This window comes from Peromyscus eremicus, chromosome 13 (genome assembly GCF_949786415.1).
Source record: "Peromyscus eremicus chromosome 13, PerEre_H2_v1, whole genome shotgun sequence".
NCBI lineage: Eukaryota > Metazoa > Chordata > Mammalia > Rodentia > Cricetidae > Peromyscus > Peromyscus eremicus.
The window spans coordinates 1,175,317-1,190,472 of NC_081429.1; the positions used below are offsets into that span (position 1 = coordinate 1,175,317).

A 15,156-nucleotide genomic window follows, 5' to 3' on the forward strand; every position below is an offset into this window, starting at 1 on the left:
GGTAAAAAGCCAGGAGTGCTCTGTAACTATATTAAAACTAAGCTATAAGAAAAGCCTATCTACCTAGTTACAAAGGCTGAATTATATTGAGAATGTATTTCAATTCAATGAATTTTAAATTGTATCTTAATTTGAAAGAGCCCAGGATGACAAGGCCCACGGCTAATGAAAATGTCTTTAACTGTTCATGTTGCATTATTTAAAAACAAAAACAAAAACAACCTGTATGAACTGCAGAGGCAGCAATGAAGTGGGAAAAGAAATTCAGAGAGAGAGGTGGAAAGCACACAGAACCCATTTACTAAACTAGAGTTGTCAAATACACATGAGTTTAATGTCTGTACTTATGTACAAGAGTTGTCTTTGGAAGAAACAAACTGCAAACTTAGCTAGATGGATACACACAGCCCAGAATTAAACTGCACAGCGACATTTATTGTTCCAGCCTGAAAAAACATCCCTTTGAAATTTCACACAGCAAAGCAAGTTAAAAACTTCACTCATCAAATAAATGATAATTTAAACACGAACTTGCTAAAGAAACCTCATCACAACAACGTTTTAGGGCCTGATCACTTTAAGTCCACGGGGCCATTATGAATTATAATCAGCAAGCCGTTTTCCTACAACAAGAAGGAGGAACATGTTTCCTTGACTCAGGTGACACACAGAAAAGAAATCATGATTTTTTTTTTCTTTTGCTGTAACAGGCAGACACTGATTTCTTGTTGTAATCAGGAAAGATGGAACGACTGTTGGCCTTCTCTTGCTGCTATCAACAGTTTGTCACGCATTATCTCAATGCTCGAGTAGTCCGGCAACTTAAGATAGTTCACACAAGTCATTACAGAGGGTAAGAAGTCATCTGGGTTTTCTGTTGATTCAAATGTCTTCCGCACAATTGTCAGAGGTGGATTTAAACTCCGGAACCCTAATTAAGAGAAAAAGAGTTCCAGAAATTTGGTTATTTTTTTCAAATGTCACAAGACACATCACTGCTTTGTTTAGTGTTAAACTCCCACACAAAGTAGTCCTTTCTCCTGGCTAATGATGGCTGACTAGCTAAGAGCATTGGCCACTCTTCTGGGCTCAATTGCCAGCATCTACAGGGTGAATGACAGGCATCCATCCAGTTCAAGGAGGATCCATCCAATACCCTCTTCTGGCCTTAGGCATACATGACAAGCAAAACATCCATACATAAAAAATTAAAAAATTCAAACAAACTAAGCAGACTTATTTTTAGAATCTATTCTTATCTAAGTCAACTAAGAATTTAAAATTTGCACTCTAGAATTTTATCAAAGCAACATTCCTGTACATTAGTGACTGTGTATGTTTAAGGCAGGCTCTGAATTTCCCTGCCAGCGTTTCTTCACATACTCCTAGGCAGATAGGTGGTCACCTTAGAAACCTAATGGATTGTAGTAACTAAGAGACACTGTACTCCAAGTAATGGGCTGTCTCCAAAGACAAGTGATGCTTCACTCACAGAATTAAGGCTAAGCACAGACACTACCCACCTCCAACCGGCAATCGTGGGCTACCCGTCACAAACTGGAGAAACAACCTCTGCTGCTCATTATCAAAACTACTGAGAATCTCAAACAAGAACTTCACAGCTCGACTAAAACAAGAAGCAGAACAGAATTATTTTGTGTTAAAATACTATGTCAATATACCAAGCCTCACTTATAATCATTGATAATGACATCTATTTTCAGATATGGTTACATATGAACTCTCATTGCAACACATTATTTGAAAGTTTATTTTGCTGTCATAGCTGAAATAACTTTAACAATACAAAACTTTAGGAAAAAAACTTCCCACAAACTTGGATGAGTTGATCCCTCTCCCTCTAAATCTCTAACTAAAACTGAAGAACTGGCAGAGTCCACACTTACCTGTCATGAGTATAGCCATGATCAGGCCTGCAGCATTCCATCAATGTTTTTGCATCCCAAGTGTCTGCTTTACTGCCACACAGGAGCTGATCCAGCTTTGAGATGAAATAAGGACAAAGAATTAGTAAAAAAAACACCTGCATGCTTGGGTGACAAGTAGCTGTCTAAAAACATGGCTTCCAGGGTGCAACTCCGCCAAGTCCCCTTCACACTGACCAGCAGGGCGGTCTGAGCAGAATGCTGCTACTGTATTTTACTTTCACACAAGGATTCTATCCCCCTCTGCCTCTAGAACACTCTTATTTAATAAACTTCCTTAATCAGAAAATTTCCTTAGCCTTCCCCAAACTCCAAGCCCTTACTCCAAAATGCTGTAGAATGGTAGGGTTTGAAGGAGTAAGGTAAACTACTCTGTTATGATAATTATACAGACAGAAATGACCATGTCTTTTAGACGTGAGCTACTCACTTCTTCTGGGTAGAAGTACTGAAGATGACTGAGTGGGAAAACTGATTCAAATCCATCTCTGAACGAGTCAAATTGCCTAGAAACACCTTCATTTAGTGCCCAGAATATCACCAACTGCAAAAAGAAGTCATTTTTAAAACTCAACAAAATTCCAAATCTGTTTTCTATTTAATATGTGACAAAGTATAGTAAATGACCTTCTAGAAAAAGTGTTATTAAGCCAGGTGTGATGGCACATGCCTTTAATCCCAGCACTGAAGAGGCACAGGAAGGCACATCTCTGAGTTCAAGGCCAGCCTCATCTACAGAGTGAGTTCCAGGACAGCAAGGACAGAGAAACCACACTATAAAGTTATTCAATCTCCTGACTATCTCCAAGAAAACTACATCAGTAAAAGGCCAGTTAGATAAAAGTAAGACAATGTCAAAACTGCCACATACATTTTTACATTGTTTTAAAACTTCATAGAAAACCCTCCCTCCATTACATGTTGTCTTGCCAAAGATAATATCCCAAGAGGTTAAAATGTTACTACTGAAATTAAAGATTAACACTTCAAGATCCTTAATTAGCAACTGGCCACATTTTTAATGTGGAGTATTGACTTCTAAATCCTGTCCTCTGCAGTGTGTGCCTCTTCCTAGAAACAGATACAGCTTGGACATGCAGGAGAACAAAATCTGAGGATAAGAAAAAGCAGCTCTAAATTTACTCAGCTCCCAGTGGCCCTGGTTAATTTATTGGTACACAGAATATTCAGATTAAGATGAAACCATTACTACACTGTAAAACTAACAATTATAAAGTACTTTTAGAAAAGCAAGAATATGGATGTTTGCACATTGTTGGTAAGCTGGAAACGCAGCTTCTTCAAAGATAGTACAAGAAACAAGTAATATGAGAAGATAGCCTGATTAGTTATTAAAAGGGATTATTTGAGTCAGAGAACTGCTGGGAAGGCAAGGATCTTGGATATTATCTTCTTTTTAAAGAAAATAAAGAAACTACAGCTGAAGTTTTCCAGAGGCTGTTAAGTCCCACACAAGATTTTACGGAAGACCAAGGTTTCAAAATGAGTATTCCAGCTTGAATCCAATGTTCTCTTTAGCCCATGTCAAGAATAAACCCAAGCAAATTTTTAAACAATGCTAAAGATATAGCTTGTAATATTTGCATGCAAAGGAAAATAGTTTCTCCTACATTTAGCAACCTTACGTCTACTGCTGTAAATACGCTTTGGGGTGGGTGAGCCCAACAAGTGTGGGTATGTGTGCCTATGTTGGTGTCTTAAAAGCAATTCTGCCAAGGCATCTGGCTTAAAACAAGGGCAAAAATGCAGTTCAAACAAGTGATGACTCCTTTTCACTGATATCTTCTCCTACAAGAGAAAAATGTGGTGTAATAGATGATATTCAATCAAGCTTAAAGATGGGTCAATGTAAGATTATATGAGGCACTGAGAAAGAACTGGTAAGGTTTTTACACAAACATGTTTTCTGCAGAGTAAAGTGCAACCTTTCAGCCCTAGAGCTCCTCCCAGTTGAGAGAAGATACAGGGCATCTATACATTGCTGCTCCATCATGATGGAGCCTTTGATGTGTGAATAACAGATAAGGAATTCCATTCTGTCCTTTGAACCAACAAAGGATAAAATTTAAAGTCACTCACTTTTCTAAGTCACCCTTGAGGTGAGCAGCGGACAGAGCCCACAATGTTGAGGGTCATCCTAAAAGTGGACTACAGCGGACCTATTCAACATGCAATTTTTGGTAGCATGCTATGAGACTGGGTGGAAGACTGTTTCAATGATCCACAAAGTCCATCTGTCTATCCACAGGTCTCACCTCCTATGTTTAGACTTTTGTGTCTATTTTCAAAGTGTGGAGAAAGTTAACTTCTTAGGTTTTCTTTGCTGTTGTTTTAGCATAAGATATTTGTGTATTCTCTACAAAGTGCACAGAAGCTTACAAAGGCTGAAAGAGACTCCAAGAGTGGTCCCAGTGGTGTGCAAGGTCTTTAGCAAAGGTCCACACAGGCAGAAGCTAAGAGACCAAGTTCCAGCAATCCTAACTCCCCTCCTCATAGGAACACAGCACACAAACTCCTATGGTCCATGACCCACAGAAAAGAGACAATACATACTCTTAGGTATTCCTCCAAATTGTGGATAGTGACTGGTATATCTTTCCCTCCTTTCTTCAGTTCAATGTTGGGAAACCCTGGCAGCGTGAAATCCAGTCCCAGATCTTCCACTGAACAGCCATTCATCGTAAGAGTTTCTAATGCATACTGTAGACTCTCTTTGGTCTTTTAATGAAGAGAGGAAAGAACACAAAAATTCATGCAAAATTCCATTGTAGTCACAAAAAAACAGAATATTATAACAACCGATGGTTCCTGTAATGCTGGTTAAATTTTTGGTTGTATTCTACATATTAAACAAGTCACTGGAATCACAAAAGGAATCACTTTAAACATCTCTGTATCGATAAAATTAATTTTGTGGAAACAAGATTGCTATTTTCCATACTGAAAATTAGTTGTTCCCTGTAAGCACACTCAAATCAAATATTAGAGAAAGTCCCTATGCATTTTTGTTAAGCTTTAACAAAACAGGAAAAAACAACAACAACAACAACAACAACAACAACAAAGCCGGGCAGTGGTGGTGCACGCCTTTAATCCCAGCACTCGGGAGGCAGAGCCAGGCGGATCTCCGTGAGTTCGAGGCCAGCCTGGTCTACAGAGTGAGATCCAGGAAAGGCGCAAAGCTACACAGAGAAACCCTGTCTCGAAAAACCAAAAAAAAACAAAAACAAAAACCACTTGTCTTAATTCTAGGCCTGTATTGATAAACCTAACTGTATACCCAAGAGTATATATAATTTGGAAAATTATAGACAGCATAATAAATTTTTCCCCTCCCCTACAAGGCTCAAGTGTAAAGCCCACCCTGGAGATGTTCACTTCTTATCCACAAAGCACAGCACAGTTTTGTACATTGGGGGTGGGAGCTTCCAAGAAAGCTGAGCCAAGTCACATCAAACCCAGAGGATTTTTAAAAATACTTACAACTTAAAAGGTCTACATAAATGCTACTTTTTTTTAACATTAAGGATCAATGACAAACACACAAATTGAAGTACTAAAAATGAAGGCAGTTAATTAATGCTGATTCATTAGGAAGCTCTCAAACTATCATTCACTAAAGCAGACAGGGGATTATGGAGGAACAAGTGAGGAGGATATGGGAGAAAAGTCAAGGGAAAGGGACATAGGAAATCCTGGAGGTTTGTTCTCATGAGGAATCTAGAGAGAACATTTGCATACCTGCCCATGCAGATACATACAACATGACAGCAGAAAGAACACTACCTTAAGGGGGGAAAGGATGAGGACAAAAAAAAAAGTGTAAAGTACAATGATGCATATGAAAATCCTTAAGAAACCTATGATTTTGTTCACAAGCTTTTAAAAAATAAAACAAACCTGTCTCTAAACAAATTGTTATAGACCAAAGTGATCCCAACTCTCTACCCCAATTACATGGTCATGTGTAACATTCAGTACATCTAGAACATATTTAAAGAGAAGAAATTTAGTTTCTCTGGCTTATATACTAAATCAAATTGAACTTAAACATATTCCCAATTATCTTGTGAGAATTTCATCCAACAGGTCAAGGGTCTAGCTCAGTGGTGGAGTGCTTGCCTAGCAGACATGAAGTGGCAGATGTGGTCCCTAGCATTGTTTTAAAGAACAAAAAAAAAACCAAACAAACAAACAAAAAAACCCAGTCAAATATGAACCAGAAAAATGTGCCCCATTTGCATGTTTTATAAAACAAGGGGAGAGTGGGTCAGGGATGTAGGTCAGCTGGTTATGCACCCTGGGTTTAACCGCCAGTACTGAATAAACCTGACATTGTGACAAACATATTTAGTTCCAGCATCTGGGATTGAGAGGGAGGAGGATCAGAAACTCGAAGTAATCCTTGGCTACATATTAAGTTTACGTAAAGTTAGGACACCAAAAGTAAATGCATCTTACAAGATTGTAGAAGATTTGGGTATACGTGAGGCAATCAAAACATGCTACAAGTTTTATCTCCTTCCATTTCTTTCCCATTCTTATGTAACACATGCTAAACAATGTGTTAGAAGTTTAAATTATTAGTGTCTGAGAACCTTAGGGTAGGAATGGGAAATCAAGCAGACCCCTGAAGTTCAATGGACAGCTAGTCAAGCCAACCAATGAGATTTAGGCTCAATGAGCTATGTATCCCAAACATCAGGTGGAGAATGATTGAGGAAGCTATCCAAAGTGAACCTCTGGACTCCATGGGCATAAGCAAATAGACAAACAACAAAAATCTTGCAGTTGTTCAATACAAACCTATGCAATTCTAAATACCCTTTAAAATATTGTTTATTCATTTATTTTAATTTGTGTAGTGGTATTTGCTCTGCCCATGACTTTGGGCTATATGTCCTGAAGGAAGTAGTGCTTCTTGCAACCGTACATGACGTGACCTTAAAAAAAAAAAAAAAAAAAAAAAAAAAAAAAAAAAGTAATACTCCTTCAGGAAGTCTGCTGAAGGAGTATTGGAGAATTTATTAGGGTATAAATTGAGGAAATACACTCACAAATACAGAACCAAGTAAAGAGCTAAAGTCATCCTCTGTTCTAACCGGAAGCAAATCCACCTGGCAGTCTGCTCATGCCAAGAAACAGAAACAAGGGACCACATGCCCCTCTTTCCTTTCCTTTCAAGAGGTCACCTATGATGGCAAGAAGCACCACCTCCTTCAGGCCATACAGCCCAAGGTCATGGGCAAGTAAATACCACTACATATGTGTTTGAATGTGTCTCCTTGTCTGAATATGCACCCATGTGTGCATTGTGTGTCCAGTCAAGAAGACAGTGTCAGATTCCCAGAACCAGAGTTACAGATGACTGTGACCTACTATGTAGGTGTACGGGAATCGAACCTAGGTCCCTTGGGAAAAGCAGCTAGTGCTCTTAACTGCTGAGCCATCTCTCCAGCCCAAATTCTAAACATAAGATATTGATTCTTGCATAGAAAAAAACGGACCTAGACTGTGTGTCTTAGTTTCTTTTCTGTTGCTGTGATAAAAATATTTGAGAAAAGTAACTTAAAGGAGAAAGAAAGGGGCGACAAACTCCACCAGCTTCGACTGGACCAAGAGGTGAGTCTGTTCTAGCCAATCACCCCAGCCTCTAACCTTCAGGCCCAGGGACACAACCATGCCACCATACACCCCCCGCCCCACACTGGACCCTGTAACCAACAAGCCCCACTCCATTCCCCCAAGACCTCAGATGTTCCCTGAGACAGACTCCGCCAGCTCCAATTGGACCAAGAGCTCCGACTGGACCAAGAGTGACTCCCTGATATACAGACATCGTCTACACTGATTGGAGGAAAAAATGGGTAAATGTCAGTGCAAGAATATATTGAACAACATAAAGAGCAATATGGCACCACCAGAACCTAGTGGTTCTACACAAGCAAGACAGAACATCCCAACGTAGAAGAAGCAGAAGAAAAAAACCTTAAAAATGACTTTCAGAAGATGATAGAGGCCTTCAAAGAGGAAATGAAAAATCCCTTAAAGAAATCGAGGAAAAGACAAAAAATTGGAAGAAATCAATAAATCCCTAAAATCCTGCGGGCCTGCAACTGGGGCTGCAACAGGTGGAGGCATGGGGGTATGGGTTGTGCCCCTGGTTAGAGGTTGGTCCAAACCAAGCTGGCGGAGTCTGTTGCCCCTTTCTCCCTTAAGTTGCTTTTCTCAAAAAATGTTTTATCACAGCAACAGAAAACTAAGACACAGTCTAGGTCCAGAAAGTCAAGAAAACCAAGAAAAAGCAATCAGACAGGAGAAACAGTTCAAGACGTGAAAACTGAAAGAAAGGCAATAAAGAAGACACAAACTGAGGGAATGCTGGAAATGGAAAATCTGAGTAAATGAACAGGAACTACAGATGCAAGCATAACCAACAGAATACAAGAAAGAATCTCTGACGTTGAATATACTATAGAGGAAATAGATTTGTCAGTGAAAGAAAACATTAAAGCCAACAAAGTCATAACATAAAACGTCCAGGAAATCTGGGACACCATGGAAAGACCAAACCTAAGAATAATAGAGACAGAAGAAGAAGAATAACAGCTCAAAGGCACAGAAAATATATTCAACAAGATCACAGAAGAAAACTTTCCCAACTTAAGAAAGAAACACCTATGAATATACAAGAAGCTTACAGAACACCAAATAGACTGGATCAAAAAAAGTTCTCTCACCACATAATAATCAAACCACTAAACATACAGAATAAAAACATATTAAGAGCTGCAAAGGAAAAAGGCCAAGTAACATATAAAGGCTGACCCATCAGAATAACACCTGATTTCTCAATGGAGACTCTGAAAGCCAGAAGGTCCTGAACAGATGTTACACAGACACTAAGAGACTAGGATGCCAACCTAGACTATTATACCCAAGCAAAACACTCAATCGCCATGGATGGAGTAAACAAGATATTCCATCATGAAACCAGATTTAAACAATACCTATCCACAAATCCAGCCCTACAGAAAGCACTAGAAGGAAAAATCCAACCTAAGGAAGTTAAATGCACCCATGAAAACACAGGTAATGGGTAATCCCATGCCACAAATACCAAAGAAGGGAAACACACATATACACAACACTACCACCAAAAGATAAAAAGAATTAACAATAACTGGTCATTAATATCCCTTAATATCAATGGACTCAATTTGCTTATAAAAAGACACAGGCTAACAGAATGGATACAAAAAGAGGATCCATCCTTCTGCTGCATACAAGAAACATACCTGATGTCACCAGGAAGGGCATTACATATTCATCACAGGAAAATTCCAAAAGATGAAGTCTCAATTCTGAACATTATGCCAAAAAATACAAGGGCACCCACATATGTAAAAGAAAAATTACTAAAGCTTAAATCACACATCAAACTCCACTCACTAATAGTGGGAGACTTCAACACCCCACTCTCACCAATGGAAAAGTCTGCCAGACAGAAACTTAACAGAGAAATAAGGGAACTAACAGACATTATGACTCAAATGGACTTAATAGACATCTACAGAACATTCTACCCAAATACAAGAGAATATACCTTCTTCTCAGCACCCTATGATACCTCTTCTAAAACTGACCACATACTTGGTTACAAAGCAAATCTCAACAGATTTAAAAAAAAAAAAAAAAAAAAAAGGGAACAACCTCCTGTATTTTAATCAGACCACCATGCCTTAAAGTTAGAATTAACACAAATTACAGAAAGCCTACAAACTCATGGAAACTGAATAATGCTCAATTGAATCACCACTGGGTCAAGGAAGAAATAGAAAGAGATTACAGACTTCCTAGAATTCAATGAAAATGAATGTACAACATACCCAAATTTAATGGGACACTATGAAAGCAGTGGTATGAGGAAAATTCCTAACACTAAATGCCCATAAAGAAGTTGAAAAAAATCTCATACTAGCGATTTAACAGCACACCTGAAAGCTCTAGAACAAAAAGAAGCAAACTCACCCAAGAGGAATAGACACCAGGAAATAATCAAATTGAGGGCTGAAATCAATAAAATAGAAACAAAGAGAACAGTATAAAGAATCAATGAAACAAAAAGTTGGTTCTTTGAGAAAATCAACAAGGATAGACAAACCCCTATCCAAACTAACTAAAAGGCAGGGAAAGAATATCCAAATTAACAAAATCAGAAACAAAAAAGGAGACATAACAAATCCAGAGAATCATCAGGTCATACTTCAAAAACCTGTACTCCACAAAATTGGAAAATACAAAAGAAATGGAAATTAATTAAATCAAGACCAGATAAACAATTTAAATAGACCTATAACTCCTATGGTAATAGACAGCCATTAAAAGTCTCCCAACCAAAAAAAGCCCAGGGCCACATGGTTTCAGTGCATAATTCTACCAGAATTTCAAAGAAGAGCTAATACCAATGCTCCTCAAATTGTTCCACACAATAGAAACAAACAGAAGGAACATTGCCAAACTCTATGAAGCTACAGTTACCCTGATACCCAAACCACACAAAGATGCAGCAAAAAGAATTACAGACCAATCTCCCCCACGAACATTGATGCAAAAATACTGAATAAAATACTAGCAAATCCAAGAACATACATACACACACACAAAAAAAATTATCCACCATGATCAAGTAGGCTTCATTCCAGAGATGCAAGGATAGTTCAACATATGAAAATCTGTCAATGTAATCCATCATATAAACAAACTGAAAGAAAAAAACCCACATGATCATCTCATTAGATGCTGAAAAAGCTTTTGACAAAATCCAACACCCCTTCATGATAAAGGTTCCGGAGAGATCAGGAATACAAGAAACATACCGAAACATAATAAAGGTAATTTACAGCAAGTCAACAGCCGACATCAAACTAAATGGCAAGAAACTCAAAGCGATTTCACTAAAATCAGCAACAAAACAAGGCTGTTCACTCCCATATTTATTCAATATAGTACTTGAAGTTCAAGCTAGAGCGATAAGACAATAAAAGGAGATCAAGGGGATACAAATTGGAAAGGAAGAAGTCAAACTTTTGCTATTTGCAGATGATATAGTCTACATAAGTGACCCCAAAAATTCTACCAGGGAACTCCTACAAGTAATAAATACCTTCAGTAATGTGGTAGGATACAAGATTAACTCAAAAGAGTCAGTAGCCCTCCTATTTGCAAATAATAAACGGGCCAAAAAAGAAATCAGAGAAATAATCACACTTTACAACAGCCACAACTAATATAAAATACCTTGGGGTAACTCTAATCAAACAAGGAAAAGACCTGTATGACAAAAACTTTTAAGTCCTTGAAGAAAGAAGTTGATGAAGGTATCAGAAAATGGAAAGATCTCCCATGCTCATTAATGGCAGAACAACATAAAAATGGCAATCTTACCAAAAGCAATCTACAGATTAAATGCAATCCCCATCAAAACCTCAACACAATTCTTCACAGACCTTGAAAGAACAATACTCAACTTCATATAGAAAAATAAAAAAATGTAGGATATCTAAAACAATCCTTTACAATAAAGCAACTTCTGGAGGCATCACCATCCCTGACTTCAAGCTCTACTATAGAGCTATAATAATAAAAACAGCTTGGTATTGGCATAAAAACTGACGTGTGGACCAAATGAATCAGATTGAAGATCTTGACATTAATCCATATATCTATGAACCCCTGAGTTTTGATTAAGAAGCCAAAACTGTACAATGGAAAAAAGAAAGCATCTTCAACAAATGGTGCTGGCATAACTGAATGTCTATATGTAGTAGATTGAAAATAAATCCTATCTATCACCATGCACAAAACTCAAATCCAAATGGATCAAAGACCTCAACATAAATCCAGCTACACTGAACCTGACAGAAGAGGAAGTAGCCTACAATGCAATGGCACAGGAGACCACTTCCTAAATATAACACCAATACGACAGACACTGAGAGCAACAATTAATAAATGGGACCTCCTGAAACTGAGAAGCTTCTGTAAGGCAAAAGACACGATAAATAAGACAAAACAGCCTACAGATTGGGAAAAGATCTTCACCAACCCCATATCTGACAGAGGGCTGATCTCCAAAATATATAAAGAACTCAAGAAACTAGATAGCAAAATACCAAACAATCCAATTTAAAAATGGGCTACAGGCTGGGTGGCGGTAGCGCATGCCTTTAATCCCAGCACTTGGGAGGCAGAGGCAGGCGGATCTCTGTGAGTTTGAGGCCAGCCTGGTCTACAGAGCGAGATCCAGGACAGGCACCAAAACTACACAAAGAAACTGTCTTGAAAAACCAAAAAAAAAAAAAAAAAAAAAAAGGGGGGGGGGGCATGCTACAGATCTAAACAGAGAATTCTCAACAGGAGAATCCCTAAAGGCCAAAAGAAATTAAGGAATTGCTCAACATCCTTAATCATCAGGGAAACAAAAATCAAAACGACTCTGAGATACCATCTTACACCTGTCAGAATGGCTAAGATAAAAAACAGTGATGATAGCTTATGTTGGAGAGGATGTGGAATGCAAATTTGTATAGCCACTTTGGAAATCAGTATGGTGACTTCTCAGAAAATTGGGAATCAATATACCTCAAGACCCAATGATACCACTCTTGGGCATATACCCAAGAGATGCTCAATAATACCACAAGGACACTTGCTCACCTATGTTCATAGCAACATTATTTGTAATAGCCAGAATCTGGAAGCAACAACGTAGATGCCCATCAACCACAGAATATATTTACATAATGGAGTATGACTCAGCTGTAAAAAACAATGACATCATGAAATTTGCAGGCAAATGGAACTATAAAATATGATCCTGAATGAGGTAACACAGACTCAAAAAGATAAACATGGTGCTCGTTTTAGCAGCACATATACTAAAATTAGAACGATACAGAGAAGATTAGCATGGCCCCTGCACAAGGATGACACGCAAATTCATGAAGTGTTCCATATTTTTAAATTTTCTTAATTTAAATAAATAAATAAACAGATAAATAAAAAGAAATTTTAAAAAAGGAAGAAAAAAAAAAGACAAACATGGTATGTACCCACTCATAAGTGGATACTAGATGTAAAGCAAAGGATAATCAGACTACAACCCAAAGCTCCAGAGAAGCTAGAAAACAAGGAGGACCCTAAGAGGGACATACAGATCACCTTGGGATGGGTAAACAGATGAGATCTCCATGAGTAAACTGGGGATAAGGAGGGCAATAGAGGGGAGGGGGTGGGGAATGAGAACATGAGGGAACAGGATGGTTGAGCTGGGGGAGGGACGGGGTGGGAGAGCAATGAAAGATATATCTTGATAGAGGGAGACATTATAGGACAACAGAGATTCCTGGAGATAGGGAAATTCCCAGGAATCCATAAGACCGACCCCAGATTAGACTACTAGCAATAGTGGTGATGGTGTCTGAACTGGCCTACTCTGGTAATCAGATTGGTGAATACCCTAACTGTCATCATAGAGCCTTCATCCAGTAACTGATGGAAGCAGATGCAGAAATCTACAACCAAGCACCAGGCCGAGCTCCAGGAGTCCAGTCAAAGAGAGAAAAGAGGGATTATATGGGGTGGGGGGGTGGGAGAGAGTGGTCAAGATCATGATGAGGAAATCTACAGAGACAACTAAACTAAGCTCATAGGAACTCACAAACATTCCAGACTAGACCCTCTGCATAAGGGAGAAAGATGTGTAGCTGGGTCTGTTTGAGGGGCAGTGTAATCAGATCTATCCCTGGTGCATGGGTTGGCTTTCTGGATCCTATTACCTATGGTCAGACCCTTTGTCCATCCTTGATACAAAGGGCAGGGGCTTGGCCCTGCTTCAACTGAATGTACCAGGCTTTGCTGTCCCCGCATGGGAGAAATTACCCTTTTAGAGGAGGGGATGGAGGTTGAGTTGTGGGGGGAAGGGGGGTAGAACAAGAGGAGGGATGAGAGGGGGATCTGTGGTTGGTATGTAAAATGAATAAAAAACATTTTAATTGAGAGAGAGAGAGAGAGAGAGAGAGAGAGAGAGAGAGAGAGAGAGAGAGAGAAAGGGGCAGGCTACAGCCTGTGCCAGTACAGTCACAATGGCAGGAACTTGAGAGAATTGTTCATAGTACAGCCAGCCACAGCCACAAGCACAACTCAGTAGAATACACATGCTCAGCTCACTTTCCCCACTCCTACACAACCCAAGATCTTCTGCTTATAGAATAGAGCCACTCAATGTGAGCTAGTTTTCCTACCTCATTAACATAATCAAGACAACACAACACAAATTCCACACAAGTGTGCCAGAGGCTTGTCTCCTACGTGCTGACAAAGAATACTAATAACTATCACAGCATCTTTAGACACTATCTCCTCATAAACATAACTGAGAGATAAAATGAATAACCTTCCAAATCATCTTCCAGCCTCTACTGCATTTACTCCATCAAGGTGCAATGCTGTCTTTTATAAAATGTGCTAGTCTTACCTTAAATAATTTTAAAGTGCTGGAAAGATAGCTCAGCTGTTAATAGCACTGGTGCTAATCTTACTTAATCCACATGGTGACTCAGAGCCACCTATAACTCCAGGTATAGAAGACCTGATGCCTTTTTCTGGCCTCTTTGGGCACCAGGCACTCGTGCAGTATACAAACTCAGATACAAGCAGTCATACATAACCATAAATACAAATAAATAACTATAAAACGACAAGTTGGTTAAACCTACACAAATATAAGTTACTGCACAATGTTACTTTTTAGAAAATACAACCTGTTTTCTTCTGATATCCAATACCCATACATATAATCACAGACTGAGCCTAAATGAGCTGGTAATATATACATTAAAAAAAGACAGCAATGATATAGAGCTCAAGATTATCTGTGAGATGAAACAGAAACTTCAAAGGGTAGGCATCCATAAACCTGTTCTTTATTAATAATACTGGGTAGTGAGCCTAGCACCTCATACATGCTAGTTTAAATGCTTTACATTTGAGCTGTATAGCCCCAGCCTGTCAATAACCATTAAAAACTATTTCCAAGCTAGGTATAGTGGTATAAACTCGCAATGCAAGCACAAACTGTGGTAGAGAGGTGGAAGAAGACAGAGAAACAGAAGTATCTTTCTGAAGA

General features: G+C 38.7%; 1 protein-coding gene and 1 non-coding gene across 20 annotated transcripts in view; one reads left to right on the forward strand and one right to left on the reverse strand.

The window, feature by feature from the left end:
- Window positions 1-414: 414 nt before the first annotated feature.
- Window positions 415-15,156, reverse strand: part of Trip12 (thyroid hormone receptor interactor 12) — a 131,117-nt gene continuing 116,375 nt past the window's right edge. For all 19 annotated transcript variants that reach the window (XM_059278577.1, XM_059278578.1, XM_059278592.1 and 16 more), the window contains 5 exons: window positions 4,521-4,685; window positions 2,377-2,490; window positions 1,908-2,002; window positions 1,524-1,627; window positions 415-931 (listed from right to left, as the gene is read on the reverse strand). In XM_059278577.1, coding sequence (XP_059134560.1) covers window positions 735-931; window positions 1,524-1,627; window positions 1,908-2,002; window positions 2,377-2,490; window positions 4,521-4,685 — 675 coding nt within the window. In that variant the 3' untranslated portion in view covers window positions 415-734. The remainder of the gene's footprint in view (window positions 932-1,523; window positions 1,628-1,907; window positions 2,003-2,376; window positions 2,491-4,520; window positions 4,686-15,156) is intronic.
- On the forward strand, window positions 12,884-12,990 carry LOC131923734 (U6 spliceosomal RNA). The gene has a single exon (XR_009382669.1). It is a non-coding gene; the product is annotated as a U6 spliceosomal RNA (small nuclear RNA).